Source organism: Chiroxiphia lanceolata, chromosome 2, assembly GCF_009829145.1.
Source record: "Chiroxiphia lanceolata isolate bChiLan1 chromosome 2, bChiLan1.pri, whole genome shotgun sequence".
Lineage (NCBI taxonomy): Eukaryota > Metazoa > Chordata > Aves > Passeriformes > Pipridae > Chiroxiphia > Chiroxiphia lanceolata.
In genome coordinates, this window is record NC_045638.1 from 104,838,365 (window position 1) to 104,856,352 (window position 17,988).

Genomic DNA, 17,988 nt, shown 5'->3' on the forward strand with positions numbered 1-17,988 from the left:
CTATTGGGGCAGTTACGAAATGAGGCAGAAAACATCTGCCCTGGCTTCTTTCCTCTCCCCATGCTTTCCCACTCCCTGCCGCTGGGGATGCTTGGGACTTCAGTGCCATCAGTCTTACCTTTTGCATGTGGCAGTGTCCTTTTCTTTTGAGCCGTGATGCCAGCGTTTGTCAGAGCAGGTTTGGAGCAGAGCGTGCTGGCTATGATTTTTCACACCTGCTGGGTACAGAAGGTGCTTGGGAAAAAGCAGAGACACTTGGTTTAGGCTTTTCTGTTCACTCTACGTGGAGATTAACTCGCTAATCAAAAGCTTTAAAGCTTTGCTAAAATCACTTGCAAATGTTTCTTTCTAAGGCTGGCAACGCAGTCTTGTGCGTTTCTGTCTTATATAACTGTTAAGTGTTTTGCTCAGTTGTTGGAGAGCCATTTCAGTGAGGAAGGGGGTGGGAGGAGTTTATGTTTAAATCTTTAAACCAATTAAATATATTTCCATATGTGAGCTTTTACCACCTGGGGATAAAACGCTGTGCTGTCGCTGGTACACGAATATTGAGAGGAAAAAAAAAGAAAATAAGTACACTTGACTTTAATGGGATTTTGGATGAGTGGAAATGAGGACAAATTAGGTAGAATGTGTTTCTTTTCTGAGGGTGACATTTCAAAGAGGTTAAGATGCTTAGCCTTCAAGAAAGTCATGTATAATCACATGAATGTAAAATATAAAAGAGATGAGGTGAACCATTAAAGCCACCTTTTAGAAGTCTTTTAGAAAGGTATGATTAGAAAGGTTCTGATTTTATGATGAGAAAGCTGATCATGAGATGGTAGTGTGCTGTTTTTCCCAAGTCTAAAACTTCCCACCTTGGGTGACTGTGAGGGAAACATGCCTTGGTGCAAGTGAGGTGAGGCCAATCTGTTACCGGTACAAGTTTTCAGTGCAGTTCTACCACAAACCTTTGGGCTTCCTGACCTCCAACCCTCCTGGGGCACGGATAGCATGGGGACTGTCCCTGAGTGTGTGTAAGTGGTATCTGACAGAGCTGCACTATGCAAAGTGCATATTTATAAACATAAAAGTGTCAAAATGACTTACAACTTATTTGCTTTTATTCCCTTGCTGCACATGAGAGAAAGCTTCCCACAGGGTCCCTGTAGTCCCGATGCAGGCAGCAGATCCAGCATAGGAACTTCTGTGGTGAGCATCTGCTGGTGTCTTGCTGTTGCAAACAGAAAAGTTTGTCACTGTCAGTGTAAATGAAAGAGGCAGAGGGACCTTGTAGACAGCATGCATGTTAAGAATTTGTCCATACTATAGAGACACTTTGAAAGCCTCTCCAGATGAAGTGTCGGAGCTTTGTTCTTGTTTATGTAGCTCTGCTCCAGGCTGCTTTGCCCAAGCATTTCATAAAACATATCCTAGGATGCTCTTCACAGACCCTTTACGGGCAGTTTTATGTGTGTTTTATGAAGCTGTAACTAATATTACGTCTTTAGCAATAAAGAGCACAGTGGGTTTGTCCAATTCGAGAGGAGTTGCTTTTCATATGTGAAATCAACAAAGAGCAACTGTTCTAAAGCTATGAATTAGCGTCTCATTGTGGGCTGGTACTGAGCCCTTTCTCCCCCAAATCAGAGGAATGGTTGCCGTCAGCCATAAATAATTGAAAAGCATAAATGTAATGTTATACTTTAAAGACACTTGAGCTATTGTAGAATCAATTTTTCAGGCAATTTTATTTCTCTGCATATTTTAATGAATCGTGACCAAAATAGCAATAGTAGAGCCACTTGAAAACTTATTTTCAGAGAAAAGGAAATTAGTCTTGCCTAGGGAATGAGGGAGATCCATTGGCAGGAGGATAGTATTTTTATTCAGTTTCTGCAGGAACCATATTTTTGTGTTTATTAAAAAATATGAACAAACTTTCCATAGCCCAGTATTTACCAGTATTCACTTTCCTACGTTTTGTGAGAGACCATCTTTATTCTCAGTTCATGTGGAGTATAGCAACAGACCCAGTTTAAACTTTTAGATATGCTCTTGCTGGGCTTCAGATGTTAAATCCAGACGATTGTGGGACTTCCATTGCAGGGATTCAGACAGTGAAATTATTGGCACATATACATTTTTCACCTTCAGTCAGAGGGAGATGTTAGCACTGAATTTGTGCTGAAGAAAGTGTGGCTCGTTTATGAAGCCCTGCATGAAAACTGTGGCTCTTGATTTTTGTCTCTGTGTGGAGCAAGGGAAGTGACTCTGCAGGCTAGGATTTAGGCAAGGGAGTGGCTTGATCTCTGCTGTCACTGTCTCAGTGTCACAGGTGTCGCAGAGCTGCTTCTGAGGCATCCAGACTCCGGGTGATTCTACCAGCATGTGACAGGCAAGCAGGAGCACTGCTCCCCCCTCACGTGCAGATGTTCATGGTTTCATTTCTGCTCTCCTTCAGCGCAGGATTTGACAAGAAAAATCAGTCCCTCTTGCCATACAACAAAGAATAAGCAATTCTGGCTTAGTGCTTCCTGTCAACATCACAGTCAATCAGATCTCACTGAAGGGGAGCAGCGGGGTCAGCCTGGCACAAAACACTTGGCAGCTTCTGTCTATGCCTCTCAGCAGATGTGGGGGATTCCTCTATCAGTGGAATACTGCCCTTTAGCAGTTGGGTTTGTTTTCTCTAATTCAGGTGGGTTTCTTTAAACAGTTAGGGAAGAATTTAAGCAGCGCTGCCTGACATGACATTTTAACTGTGTTTACAATCTGGAGTTGCAAGTGAGAGACCATATGCTGGTTTCCTGGCAAGAGAGAAGTAGGCTGATATTGGTGTGGTACCTCTTAGCATTAGTGATCTAGCATGGAGGTTTTTTTCTGAAGATTTTTATTTGTGAAAGACTTTAAATCCATTCAGTAACACCTACCATCTATTCTAAGGCCAGGGAGGTTAACCCTGATGGCTAGACCTGCCAGTTGGGAATATTGGGATAATATTAGTAGCATATGCTAGATTAATTGGGCTTTTTTTCCCATGCTCCGTAACTTTGCCCCACTTATGTAGAATTGTAGAATCATAGAATGGCTTGGGTTGGAAGGGATCTTAAATATCATCTCATTCCAACACTCTGCCATGGGCAGGGACACCTTCCACTAGACAAGGTTGCTCCAAGGCCCATCCAAGCTGGCCCTGAACACTGCCAGTAATGGGGAGTCCAAAACTTCTCTGGGCAACCTTCCTTCTTTGAAAGGTTATTATCGTTCTATTGAAGTAATAATTCCTTGTTCTTTCTAGGCTTCAAGACTATGCAATATGCTCTAGTTGGAAAGGGATAATGTGTGATTGCATCCCCTATCACAAAAACATGATAGATTGCTATATGAATAGTACACATTTGGATAACCGTACCAGATTTTTTCACTGTGGAATCTTCATTAAGAATGATCATCTACTCTAACATATGAACAAGAGCTGATAAAATTAACCTAATGGATTTACATTAGACTTAACTGATAGCTTTTAATTACACATTATAATTTAAAGCACAGCTATTCCACCATAATATAATATTTCATTATATTTTGCTGTTGGAGGAAATGTTTTTTTATGATCTGGTAGTCTTGTTGACAGAAATGCAATATACTATCACTTTTTTGGGTCAAGGGCAAAAGTTCTGAAATACTAAATGCAGTGTTGTTTTACGTAAATCTAGTGGATGGAGAGTAGTTTCCTTTGAAATATCTCCTGCCAAGGATCTACCAAGAATCTGTTTCCCTAGAGAAAATGTCATTTACTATATTGAAGCAGTAATTAATTGCATATTTTGTTTTGCTGTGTAAAAAGACTGGAATGCACTTTTGTGCTAATCCTCATAGTCACTGTCTTGCCATGTTTAGCAGAATTGTGAAGTTATGTGGAAATAATACCTTTTCTAAAACATGCATAAATTCATGAAACTATATTGACCTACATTTAAACTCAAGATGGATTTTTTTGTCTGGGTTCTTGCCATCAGTGGCAACTTCATGGCACCTTAGTTCCAAATGTAGTTTTGTTGTGCACAAAAAATAGAAAATGTATTTTCAAATATCTGTTCCGCTTCAGAATTGTAAGGCTTTGTATTCTAGCCAAGTATACAATTACTTTTTTTTTTTTAAAATTCTAAATATGCCCTTGCAGTAGCTTAGGAATAAACATTATAGAAAGAAATTCAGTCTTAATTGCACAGGATGGAACTTACAATTTTAGGGTATTTAACAGTTCTTGAAGAGCTGTCCTCAGTATTGCATTGAGGAGTCATCATTTATCTTTTCTCTGGAAAAAGTGTTTTAGCTTGTACACCAACTTTATTCCTAGAGCTTGTGCCAGCTTCACAGCTGTCTTCTCCTAATTCCAAAAACCTCTTCTGAAATTAGCTTTTGTCTCTGAATGCTCTCTCTAAAATTTGGCTGCCTCTTCTATCCATATATTCAGAATGAGGAAGTTTTGTTTCAGTGAAATTATCTTTAAATATTCCCTTTTGATTAATTCATTGAGGAAAACAATATTGTGCCTTTTTAGAACACAAAGAGTGTAACTAAAGGACAACAGTGCATTTACTCTTGCCTAATTTTACTCAGCTAGTTAAGAAATGAAGACTAATATAGATACATGCATATTAATATCCTCAAACTATAGCTCTCAGTTCCTGAAGACAGAAGCCAAAACTACTCCAGTTGTAATTTTATATATTTTAGTGCATGATGAAGAGGAGCATATACCTCATGGATATATATTTGAGAGGTTTATTCCCTTGGCTTCTCTTACATTAATCAGTTAATTACTCTGTTCTTTAGTGAGATATGAATGGTAAAATACAAGACTTTGATACCACATACTTAAGCAGCTGCGTGTTTTAGGTTCTTGTTCGGAGTTGTTCAGGTTGGTGTGAGTGTGACACAGTTTGCACAGGCAGCAGACTCCTGCCAGTGCTGGTGAGTTGGTTCATAATCCCAGTGCGATTTGTATGTACTTGAGGATATCAACTTCAAACTTGAAGGGCTGGTAAGTACGGAAAGGGTCATCAATACAATATATTTTCCATTTCAATGGCTAACTGAAAGAACTTTCAGTACTTAAAAGCCAGCATGATGGTACCTTTCTACTGTAGCATGAAGGTTGATAGGTTTCTCAGAGGTGTAAACTACACACAGGACCCAACTTCCGAGAGAGGTTGGAGTTAGTAGTCTAACTCCTCCTGTTTGTCCTTTTTTTCTTGAATCTCTTAAAATTAAATTTCTGGTTTAAGGTTTGGTGGTGACTGCCAGCATTTAAATGAACTTAGTTCTCATGATCATGTAAATAAATTCAAATCCTGAAGAAAATATTGAGTAACCTTGACATTTACAGAGACAGAAATATGTAAATATGGCTTTAATTTTTTTCCCTGTTAGAAGTTTACATTTTATTTCAAATTCCTCAATTGAAAATGTTGGTGTTCAGAGTGTAAGTCCCATGGGGGGGGAAGCATGGGTTTGAGATTTTAAAAGAAAGTAATTATAATTTCACTTTGATTTGAAATCAGTTTTCTTCAAGGAACAGTAAAAAAAATTATATGGTAATGAAAAATTTAAGCTGCCATTCAGAACTGTATATTTCCCTCTGTAAAAACTGATCATCAAAAGTATCTAAAATGTTTGTACATAAATTCTAATGAGCTCTACTTACAGCATTTTGGTAAATGAGTGCTTATGAAAGTACTTTGTGTAAAGCCACTATAAATCAATGTCCACATACTTGAAGACTGTGTATTTCCTAGGGTGCTCAACTCTGTGCTTTTCAAGGAAAAAATGTTGCTAATGTTTAGTGTAACTGATTAGTTTTCAGTATATCACTTCAGCTATTTAATTTAAAAGCAAATCAACACCTGCTTGGTTAGAAACAACTGATTTTGCCTCAAGAAGCTGAAATGAGGAAAGTTGAATTATACTTTCTTGGTTACCTCAAAGGTAATTTGCCATATCAAAGGTTTTGAAGAATGGAGATATTGGTTACTGGGGTCTTCAGTTTAGGACATAGAGAGGATGGGAGAAATTTTGACTGTTGGAGAAGGATGGTTTGAAAACTCTAAGCGGCTGAAAACAAAATTTGGACTGTTTATGAATCTTAGTTGTGGTAAAGGCTTGTCCTCTTCAATTTTACCCAGTTTCCTGAAGCCAAGGGCAAAAATGCGTCTTTGTAGAGGGAAGAGTGAGCAAGTCCCTTAAGCAAAGCAAAGCTCACTGGATACAAATTATTTGTGGTATCAAGTAAAATTACACAGTTGCAGAAAGAATCTCATCTTTTGCATCAGTTTTCAGCAACAGGATTGATATATGAAGCAAAGACAGCTTTTAATTTTTTGATAAGTCATTTAACAGTGCGTGCTACCTGCCTGCTTCTAATATCTGGTAATATAGCTTATCTGTCATAGGCATTAACTGCTGCACTTGGTAGCAGTGAAAGGAAGGGGAAATGGCATTTGGATTAATAGCCCAAGAAAACCCACTGAATTTCCCATCTCTGCACTTCATTTCCCCATCTTCTCAGCTGAGGACCAAATGCAGTGGCTTTTTTCTGTAAGGACAAGTGATGGGGGTATGGAGAGGCACACAAGGAGCATCTGGCCCACCAGCAGGAGTGGTGGGACCATTGCCCAGGCAGTGAAGCTAGATTAAAAATGTATCTTTGCCCCGAAGAAGGGGTGAAGGAACACTGCTCTGAGTCCTCCACAGAGAATGGTGGACAGAGTTGATGACACTGGGAAAAGGATGACAGGAGAGAGAAGTTTCCTAGGCTGGACCAGCACCAGCTTCCCTCAGACAAAGTAGGCATGAAACAGTGAACAAGAGCATTTCCCTTTCTCTTGTTTATTCTTCATTTAGGTTATAAACTTTAGAACACAGTAGAACATTTCTCTCTGTGATGATGTAATTACCATTTAGGTCTCCCCAAGAGCAGTAGGGTTGGCCGTGTGGGCTGGGGGAAAGGATGTCACCATCAGCCTGGTGGAAGGTGACAGGTCAGGCAGGGGGCCTGTCCTCAGCTGCAGTGCTTCAGGCTTACTCTTTTTAATATGTTGCTCTGTGGTTTCCTGAACACTCATTCAAGTGCATCTTCGTGTGTATAAATTATTTAAGTTACCAAAGAGCCCATTCCTTGCTACCACTGGTGTCAGTTGTTTGATAAACAATCCCCTTCACTTTTGCATGTTCAAAGAAAATCTTTGCTGCTATTTCTGTCAGAGAGGTACCTGTAGGAAATTTCAGATTAAATCTGTGAACTGTTTCCTTCCTGATAAAATTTAACAGTGCAAAATAAAATAAATCAGACTCCATAGCAGAACTAGCATTTTGAGGGAAACCTAGAAGGCGCCTGCTGGTGTGGGTAGAGGTTGGCCCATAGTCAACATTAACTGTATTGTTGAGACCTTTGTGTTTTTTTGAAATGACATTTCCTGTCAGTAAAAATTCTTTTGATTATACCTGTCTGTTTAATGTCAAGAGTCATTATTCATTTTTAATTGACATGTGGCAGCTCTTCCAGGGCTGTGCGAAGTTAGCTTTGTGTGAAGATTTGACTGTATAATTGGGCAGCATGGCTGGATTTGATTTTAAAATAAATCAGAAGAAACACTTGTATACTAAATAGGGCCTATAATTAATCATATGGTAGTATACAATTAATTATAATTAATGGGCTCGTTTTTTGGTTTTTTTCTGCTGGTAAGAAACTTAGTATTCCTTTCCCCCTAATTGCTTGGTACAGAATTGCAGCATTTGTTGCACATCCTTGATGGGTGCATACACTTGGATATGTTCCTTTCAGACCAAATATATGCTCCCTAAAATTGATTCTTGACTTTATTTATGTGAATAAGTTAAACACAAGTAGAATTGTTCTTATATTTAAGGAAGTGTAGGTATACTGCCAGTCATGATAGGACATAAAAATTTATTTATAAATAGCAGTGCTCTCGAGGATAGTGAATTGATGGATCAGAACAGACTCTGAAAAATGGGATTCATTGTAGCCCACATATGAGAGGTGATGAGTGTGCAGGAGAGTTTCAGTGCTAATGCACTGATATTTCTTCCTACCTTTCAACCTTCAGGGATCTGCTTTCCACAAAATTCAAATGTATGCAGAGATTTGAGAAGCCTCTAGTTTAATGTGGCAGTTTGTCTGCCGATGAAGTGCATGGGATGAAAGCAAATGAGGGGTGTATTGGTGTTTAACATTATGTAGATTTGAAATGACTTATGCAGCACATTGAAAGATAAAACTGTTTTTGTCTGTTTGGAACATTATTGGTAAAGGGCTATATACATTTACATGTGTAATTGGCTGAACTCCAAATTGCAAGCAGAATTTGCTTTGTCTTCCTTTAATTTGTGTGGTTTGGTTCTTCCCTCAGGTTTTCAGGTGTTGCAGAATGTAGGCAGAGACTGTTGCAGCTCACAGTAAAACACAAGCACAAACCATTTTAATTTTTTTTCCTGTATGTATATTCACTGGAGATGAGATTTCCTCCCATGGATGGGTTCAAGCTATGGCAGTAATTTTATATAAGTGAGCCCTTGAACTATGAATTAAAAACCCTGTGCTCGGAGGTTTTCAAAAGGGAGTTGCTTCAACAGTGACTATATATAAAAAGGTGTCTAAAGAGAATTTGTCTTCCACAATAACGTGTAAATGAGTTTTGGGGTTTTTTTTGTTTGTATAAGCTAGGAAGCCTTCTCAGTTTGGTCAGAGAGGGGATATATAGCTAAAAAGCAAAAGGAAAAAATGTGGCTCCTCCTAATTTCAGATGTTCCCCTTCCAGACGGGTACGGAGTGGGCTGCATGGGCCGGAATCTGCCCAAGGCTGTCGGCAAACCTCACAGTCAGCAGTGGTTGTACCCTCTGGCCTGGAAGCAGATGAAATGTCACACTGGTACCATGGCTACCATTCGGGAGCTTTTTGAGGGCAACACCCCTCAGCGTGTGTGGATGAAGCTGCTAAAACATAAAAACATAAGAGTATAGGCAGGCTTAATGGCAGGAATCTGAGTCAGTTCAAAAATCTACCCTCATTGTCTCTGGGGAAGGGTCTCCTCTCCCCTGAAACACCTCCTGGTGCATCTCCTTCCTCGCTCCCACGCGTGGGCACGGAGAGAGGCACCTAACGAAGAAACCGAGGCGATCCCGTGTACACGCTAAATGTGGTTCCTCTGGGTCTCTGTGACTAGAGGTGTGCTCTGAGCAAGCCGAGACGGGTCCGTGCCGCGCGATGATCTCCCGCTGGTACTTTGACGTGGCCGAAGGAAAGTGCGCGCCCTTCTTTTACGGCGGCTGCGGCGGGAACCGGAACAACTTTGATTCGGAGGAGTACTGCATGGCGGTCTGTGGCAGCGTCAGTAAGTGCCCTCCACGGGGCCTGGGCTCTCACTAACCTCGGCCGCGGTCTGTCCACACCTCCGCTCACCGCTAGATCCTCCTCAGCCTCTTGCTAACCTGGCGTGGGAGTGGGGGACTTCTTGGTGCTGTAGGTGGGGTCTACAGTAGGTAGCCTAGAGCTTAACACTTCCTTAGAGCAGGCCTTCGCACTCACCTTCTCTGAATTTTCTGCCCAAGCGTCCTGATGTTTTGTGTGTGTCTCTCTGTGTGTGTGCACATACAATGCATGTACAGGAAAAATCACTGGCGTTAGGGAAGCCTCAGGTAAGTTTAGAAATAGCTTGTAGCTTTTACAGTGTATTTTCATGTATTTCTGACCCTTTTGTAATCAAAGCTGAAAAAATAACAGAATGTTTATTTCCAGGTTTTTTTTTTCTTTTTGTTTGTTTGGGTTTGGTTTGATTGAATACTTCATGTGTGTTTGCAGTGAAAAGGGGGGAAATGACATTTGATTTTTTAGGTTTCCCTGCAGTGCACATGGATGTGGATCACCTCCCACTTACTTTAATTCAACCATATGTTTTTGTGCTCATTTTCCCTGAAGAAAAGTGTTTGCACTGTTATTTTTGGTTTGAGAAGTTTGACTTTCTCCAGCATAGGGCACTGAAGCTGATGAATTAGACCCTAGATTTATCAGCTGGGTTTTGAGAGCCTGTGGAACACTCCCCTCCCATCTGCCTTGCAAGCACATACTCTTGGGAGAGTGGTGGCTGCCATTTACATCTGGCACACTGAAGAGTGAGTACATATCTCACTGCTCTGCCTGCTTACAAGGCATGGAGGAGCAGAACAGAAGCAGCATATTAGGGCTTCTTTTAGTGAAATATTTTCCTAAGTGAGCCTAAGAGTGTTTGCAGTAAGCACAAGGCTTAAAAATGCACACAAACAAAAGCAGAGCCCTAGCAAGGGGTGCTGCGTGTGTCATGGAGCAGAGGAGCTGACCTATATTTTACTGGAGCAGAAACAACAGCAGTCTAGAGGCAGGATTGGTGCTCTGGTGCTCCAGCTGCATTTCATCACAGCCTCTTTTAGAGCTGTTCATGGCAGAGCTCCAGGGAGGGACATGGAGAAATCTACCACAATGTGAGTGAGGAGGATACCTCCTGGACTGTGATCAGCTTCTGCAACAAGACAGAAGATGTAGTGAAAAGAGAGATCTGTGCAGTACGTTGGAGTGAAGCCTAATGTGTTTACTAACAGGACATTCTGAACCATCAAGTTCCTGTGTTAGTTAAGATGTTTCCAGAGATGCAAAGCATGATTTGTCTCTGATTGCATTCTGTTTGCGAGGGTAAACGATCTTCTCTTCTAAGACTGGCGGTTTTCTTGCAGCATATAAAGTCAAAAGTGAAATAGGAAACAATTTCTAAGTTCATTATGTATCAAGTTCATTAGGATATTCAGATAAGCCCTGGAGATTCTGCTCTGTCTCATGGAAGTTGTTGGGTTGGGTGTTTTCTTCCTCAGATTGATTTCAGTAAAATGATGCCAAAACCACTGCCATTTGTGTTCTTTCCATAGTTCTCTTCATGTATTTTAGGATTCCCAATTTTTGGTCCAAGTCATTTTCTCTTCAAGGAAAATGGAGCTGGCTTGAGTACTTGAGCTGCTTGACTTCATTTGCACAACTCAAGCTGATTTTGTATCTCCCAGGGTTTTTTTCCTGTTATCTTTTTTTCTTCAGTAGTTTCTCACACATTTTAGTCTATAAGGGTACACTTTCCAAGCTATTTTAGTTATATTTTTTTTCCTGGTTTTTCATGTTATGTCAGTGTGTTCTATACCCTGATCTATACTGTTGCTATTTTTGTTCCTAAAGCAACTTTTTCTTCTGATTTCATGTACTGTTTCAGTCTCACTGTACTGTTTCTCCTTATTCTTCATCATTTTACTGAATAGAAATTGTAATGAAAATAGTTAGGAGTGCTAAATACAATGTTTCAGCACTGAAGTGACATCTTGTGTTTAGTACTGATATAATGTTGCTGAAAGAGGTATCGCGGACACCACCCTCACTCCAATCCCACAGAAGAAAAGAAAAACAGTGGAGAGGTTTCCATCCAGGCCACTCCTTTTCTCTCCTGTCCTTTTTTTTTTTCTTTCCTCTGTCACCCCCAAGTTAGTCTTTCTATTTGATCTTTGTGCCTCCTCCTCCCCACTTCATGATTATTTATTTAATTGCTTCTTCATTCCTTTTCTCTCCAATGTTCACATTATTGTTGCTCCCTTGTGTCCTATTAAACAAAAAAAACCAGCAAGCCTCTCTTAGGCAGGAGACAGGATGGATGCTAAAGCATGGCTTTCCTTTTTCTAGCTCTAGTTTACTTTTCAGGATAAAGTAGTTAGATTTTACAGAGTAACATGCAACAGTGGATAGCATTGAGTTTCTCTTCTGTAGTGGGTGAAAGGGTAGGGTGTGAGTCAATTTTTCTGGTAATGAATTGAAATTGGAATGAACCAAAATGTGAGGATGTTCTGTTGTCACAAATACTCATATACTATGAAATCTGAATTCTAATATCCTGAACACTTTGTCTTAAAAAAAAAACCAAACAACAAAATTCATGTTTTATTCTGCTTCTTTGCTGAAGTCTCTTTGACATGAAAAGGTGAGTCTGTCCTGTCATGCAAAGCCTTAGACTCCCTCCACGATCAGCAGATTTGACTGGAGCTCTGAGGTCTGACAAAAATAATTTCTCTGTCAGGTAGGAGCTACTGCTGTCACATTTTTTTTGTTCATCACCCAGCTCCATGGAAATTGATACATAATTGCCTTAGGAGTAGAAGGCTTGAAGGATCTTGTTACCAATTCCTTCAGCTTGCCAGACCACATGCTCTGTCTCTATTGATTTTTAATCAGAATGTTCAGTACTCTCTGGTTTCTGTTCAATACAAGGATTCAAAGTTCTACTGTGGACTGTCCATAATGGCTCCTTTGAAGTCATTAGGATCTGTCAGGCAGTTAATTCAGATTTAATGACCTCAGAATGGGTATGTATTGACAAGAATAAGCAAAAATGATATATTACTGCTATCAAAGGAATGATTTCTGTCTTATTATCATACTGAAAAGTAATCTATTGTACTACCTTTCTTTACTCATCTGTTAATTGTTGCATTTTAAACATCATTAAAGCTGCAGGAAATTTTTTTTAATGAGCACTACTTTGAAATTACATTAATGTTCAAGTCTTAATCTGGGGACTTGAGCTGAAAAAATCCATTCTCTGAAATGTGCTTCATTTGTCAGCAGTTCCATAGGAGGCAGTTCACCTCAGCTGCAGGAGCTGCTGGGAGCCTTCAGAGTGGAGTGGAATTCATGGCACTGTGTTTTCATTTGTTCCTCACCTAAAGTGAGAATGAGCTGTGTTCTGATAGCGCAGTCACTTTTTGAAAACTCTGACATAACATTAAAATGACCTTTTATAGATAGGTGGAGGGTTTTTTATCATTGTACTGAATTGTGTGGCTCGCAACAGAGGGAACCAACCGTGTTCGGTGTCATCAGCTCCCTCCTTCCTTGAGTAAACATTAAAGCCAAGTAGGAGGTTTAAATGTTATCACATGAGGGTTTTTTTGATCATTTCAGAGCACTATCCCAGGTTTTTGGGTGAATTTAGGTAGAGTAGCATTTCTTCTTTGGGTTAAATACTGTGAACTTACAAACTTGCTGAATCTCTTGGTGATTTTTAAGTGGTAGATACATTGAGTGGAAGATATGAGAAGAAACACACTGAAAGCTACGATTTAACAGTATACATGGAATTACACACAGTGTAGATTAAATATGGTACACAAGACTGACTAATATGGGGGATCCACTCTTTCTGCTTTTTTTACAGCAGTGGCTTACAAGATGATACTCTTGTTGTCCGTTTGTTTTTTTTATTTTTTGCTTCTTTACTGGGCGATCGCTCATTTTATCTATATAAATTTGCACTTTTATTTCACCTTTGAACCACACATGGAGCCAGTATTGGACTGGGCCTTTTGAATAAGCAAGTGGGTAAAGTTTAGGATTCAAAAAGTTTCATATACAAGAGTTAGACTACCGATAATTTCAAACACTAAGAATTTTATTAGTATGAGGTATTATTGTAGACACTTTGATGTAACTGGTTTTGTTGGGTCTGATCACAGAATTTTTTGTTTTGGTTCTTTTTACTCTGTGGAACTTGATAGCTCTTGTTTACAACCTTGGCAGAAGGCACGGTCAGGAGAATACTTCTGTCTGTATTTTTATTTGATGTGACAGGTGAAGAATTTAATGGGTTTTTTTCCCCTCATAAATATTTAAACTTATGATGGCAAGCTGAAGAAAAATGACCTTGCAGCAGAGTGCTGCAAAGATACTTGAAGAAAATGTGCTTTGAGGACCTCCTCCCAAGCATGAAGGGAATGAAAGAACTTGTAGGAGGGTTATCTGAGCCATTAATGGATGAGATGTGTGTTGATATGAGCAAGGCAAAATTGTGTTTGTCAGAGTTGGTGAACAGGAGGTTGCATTCATGGAGATGCAATGAAATCATGATTGCCAAGTTCTAGCTGTGCATGAGTAGGAAACGTATCTTGAAGTTCTTACACAGAAGGATTCTTATATGAGAAAATGGAACTCAAGTCTAGTTTAGATGGCAGATATCAACTTTAAGTAAGGGAATAGATGAGGAATAATAAGAGTATGGTATGTTTTGCTGGGTGGTTTTTTTTTTTTCCTTCAAGGAGTCTCTGTGAGGGATTTTACTAAGCTGTCTTTCAAGCTGCCTATTATTTGATGCCATACCAACTCTTTGAATTATAACATAGTGAAGGAAAATAGAATCAGTCTTTGCAAAGTAAAGTTCAAGGCAGAATGTAACTTTTAAACATGCGATTCCTCTATCTCAAAACACTTAGTTTTAATTATTTTCAGGCACAGGTTGCTACAATGACCTGTAATTATTCTTTGAATACTAATGCAAGCTATTAAATATTGCAGAAAACATATGCTGTCTTTTATGACAAGTAGTTTAGCCTTGGTGGGTAATTAAAACAATGAGATAACCTGAATGTTACTAAAGGAGAGAGCATCCCTCTGGAACACTGCATCCTGTTTCATTTGTTAACTCTCTTCATGTTACCTGTGCCTGAAATCTCTTTCAATTACACTAGTAGACAGCTTTAAATTATGTACTTTCTAATTCACTTCAGAAACATTCATTTAATCTAACAACAAACTTTTGGAAGCTAAGAAGTGGCTTGAAATTGAAGGTGGAGAAGTCCAGGTCCCAAAACTGGTGACTCTTTTTACTGCTTCACATATGATCCCTGAACATAGAACCACTCCTGCTACAGGGGGCTGCTTTTCATAACTCAGCAGTAACACACGTGGATTTTTTCAGAAAGAATGTATTTGTTTTTATGTAGTCTGTTAATCCGTATTTTGTCTTCTGAGTCCTCACCATTGTGGTCAGAATTGATCAGTTTTTATGAAGGACACTTTTCTTTCAAAGACTTTTTGAATGTCTTAAAGATAATTGTCAAAACATGAAGATAAAGCAAATGCGTGAGATAAATAAAACCCAGCTGAATGGTAACGTGATCAGGCTGAGTGATAAATATGTAGTTCAAAGAGGTGAGCCTTAATATCAATGAATAACCTAATGGGAGTTTGTGTCATTGAGCATCTTTGCTGAAAGTTAAAAAGTGGGCAGCTGGAGTTGAGTGGCCTGAAGGACAGGAGTACCAGGCTCTGATTGTGATCAGCAGAGTTCATTGTTCTGCAGGCAGCTTCCAGGCAGGGGCGTGCTGGTGAGTTACAAGAAGAAGATGTGGCTCCCGGAACTCTTGCCAGTCTAGGGATAGTACCAACACTTGGAGCACAGCAGTGCTGTCTGTTTGCCCCCCAAAACCTTAAAAAACCAGCAGCAGCAACCTGCTACTTACAGGTAAAATACTAAAACTGGGGACGTATCTATTTTCATCTCACAAGGTCTCGCAAGGAACTCTGTCCTCCCCTTTATTTCCTTAGTTTTAGACAGGGCTCAGAGAGTGGTCTTGGTGAAAGCATGTGTGAAGAGAAGGTAATAAAAGTGAAAAAGAATGGCCTATTGCCTGCTGGTCCTCTAGGTTACAGTGCAAAGAGTGAGAATGGTTGTCTCTGTAATGCAGTAGATTATATGTGCTGTGTAAGATCACAGTGTTCCATGCCCAGTATGGATAGAAAGAATAACAGGTCAGCACACACTTTTCTCCAAGCAATTAAATTATATTAAATGTAACAACATCTTAGGTAAAAACGCATCCTTTTCCCTACACTTAAAATAATGCTGGTTTGCTACAGTCTTAGATAAACCTTTCCCAGCCTTGTGTCATTCAGCCGGTAATTTCTCTGGTTTGTAATAAAAAGGTGATTGTTATTTTCCTTCCCTGTTGTTTAGATTCTGTTCACCGGCTTTGCCATGCTACTGTAAGTGGAGTAGCTTGTTCACAGGAGCAGGGGCATCCCACCTTGGAATCACAGCTCATTTCATGAGGCAGCGGCAGCAAGAATAGAAACCCTTCTTGCTGGAGATATTCCTTTGCACTTGTGATTGTCATAAGTGCTGTAATTAGTTGTGATCTTAGTCAACAACTGAAAGCTTTGATCTTAATCCTTCATTAATGATGCAGTTACGTATGTGGAATTCAGAGGCAGTGAATGCATCCACTGAATACCATATTGTAGTTGGGTAATGCTCTCATTCCAAATGGTTCTTATATGCAACAACCAGTGTCATACGGCAAAGGGGCATCTACTGATCCTGTCACTTACATGAGATGGGTGAATGGATGCTTTTTCCTTCACTGGCGATGCTGATATGGATTATTTATGTTTATGTGGAAGAGTAAAACAGGATCTGGGGGGCACATTCTTGCAGTTTTTTGCCTTTTGTTTTTCTTGATCTTCTGTTAATGTGAGAATTATTGTTAAATAGCAAAATGTGTAGTGCACAGTTTGGCTGTATTATTGAACCTCTGCTGTGTCTCCAGGAAGGTTAGGATTTTAAAGTCTAATAAATATTTAAAAAATCTGTTTGCGAATTGACAGATAAAATGGGTGCAAATGTGAAGAAAATGTCAGCTGATGCTGCATTTCTTTCACATCTGTCAACACACACTTTTTGATCAATCTTCATGCAAGTAGAATCAGTTACCTTATAAAACAAGGCAGTGCATCCTTCTAAGAGCAGGTGGGGTCATGAAATGAGATCAGGCTGCAGATTTTTAAGGAATCCTTTCATTTAGCTGATTTCTGACCAAATGTTCCCAATTTACTGTTAGAAAACATGCAATATGTCTCCATAAACAAAGCTCCCAAATGTATTGGATTGCAAAGGATGGGTTTTGTGCCAACAGCCCCGAAGAAATTTTGAAATGTTTCTGCTTTGTGCAAAAGGGAAGCTCAGGGTTTTTGTAACTCTGTCTTTTTTTCCTGGGGTGCCAGCAGCTGGGCACTGTTATGATGAAAACCCATTTCTGCCTAGCATCAGTTTCCAGCCATCAGGCCTCAGTTGTTTCTTTCCGATAAAGCTGTTGTTAGGAATCTTTTCTTAGGAGAGATTTTCTAAATCAGATTAGTAGTACACTCCCTGGTGGGTGACTGTAACTGATTGAGCTTCTTACCAGGAGACAGGTCTCCCAAACTCCCATGAGTTTTCATGCCTGTTTCCCAGCCCCCTTTTTTGGGGGGGAGAGCATGCAGTGGAGAGGCCCCATATGGCCTTACACCAGCCTTTTGCAGAAGGTCAGGGGTAGTAGCACTCCCCTCCTGTGCAGTGCTGCTCTTCATCAGTGTTAGCTTGAGAGAATGTATTACAGTCAGGTATTGACGTCCTGCCCTCATCCTTTCCCTGCTGCTGGACACAGCCTGGCTGTCTTGGGAATCCAAGCCTGTGGTGTTTAATGCCCAGTCGCTGTTTGGTTTTGCGCAGCTTTTGGAGGGGTCTTGGTACTCTGACATCCCTGGCACCAGGCACTGAAGTCAGATTTTCCACTTCTCAGCACCTGCTGCTCTCACCTGTGCAGAAACACAGCACCAAGCATTTGGTGGAAAGTAAGGATAGTGTCCAAAAATCCGTCCTGTCAGGGCTGCCTGTGTGAGACAGGAGCTTTTGAAAATCAAACCTTGAATGCAGAGGTGGCTTAACTGAACTCTAGTGCAAATGCTGGTGACCTTTTTTCCTGTTTAATAAATTAAAGGTTAAATCTGCATAATTTATTGGACAGTTATTTAAATTGTCACTTCTTTCCACTCACATTTGTACAACTTGAATTCAGTTAAAAAAAATAAATCCATAAAACATGGAGAAGGATGGTGAATGTGCTAGAGCTCTCCTCCATTTCATCCCCCCTTGCTGAACCGCTCTCTGTGCCACAGAGGCAGAGAGAAGAGGATGAGGGAGAGGGGAATCTCTTCAGAACCTGACTGAAAGGTGGAACTCACTGCCACACCATAGTGTGAATGTTAAATCTCATGCAAGTTTTTTGGGGAAAAAAATAAAATTAGAGCCATGGAAGAAAAATCC

The 17,988-nt window shown here is 40.0% G+C and overlaps 1 protein-coding gene across 1 annotated transcript in view; it reads left to right on the plus strand.

Annotated features, from left to right (window-relative positions):
• The window catches only part of APP (amyloid beta precursor protein), a 204,558-nt gene that overhangs the window by 117,988 nt on the left and 68,582 nt on the right, over positions 1-17,988 (plus strand). Inside the window, 1 exon segment of the mRNA XM_032680859.1 lies at positions 9,238-9,405. Within this exon segment, the coding sequence (XP_032536750.1) occupies positions 9,238-9,405 (168 nt within the window).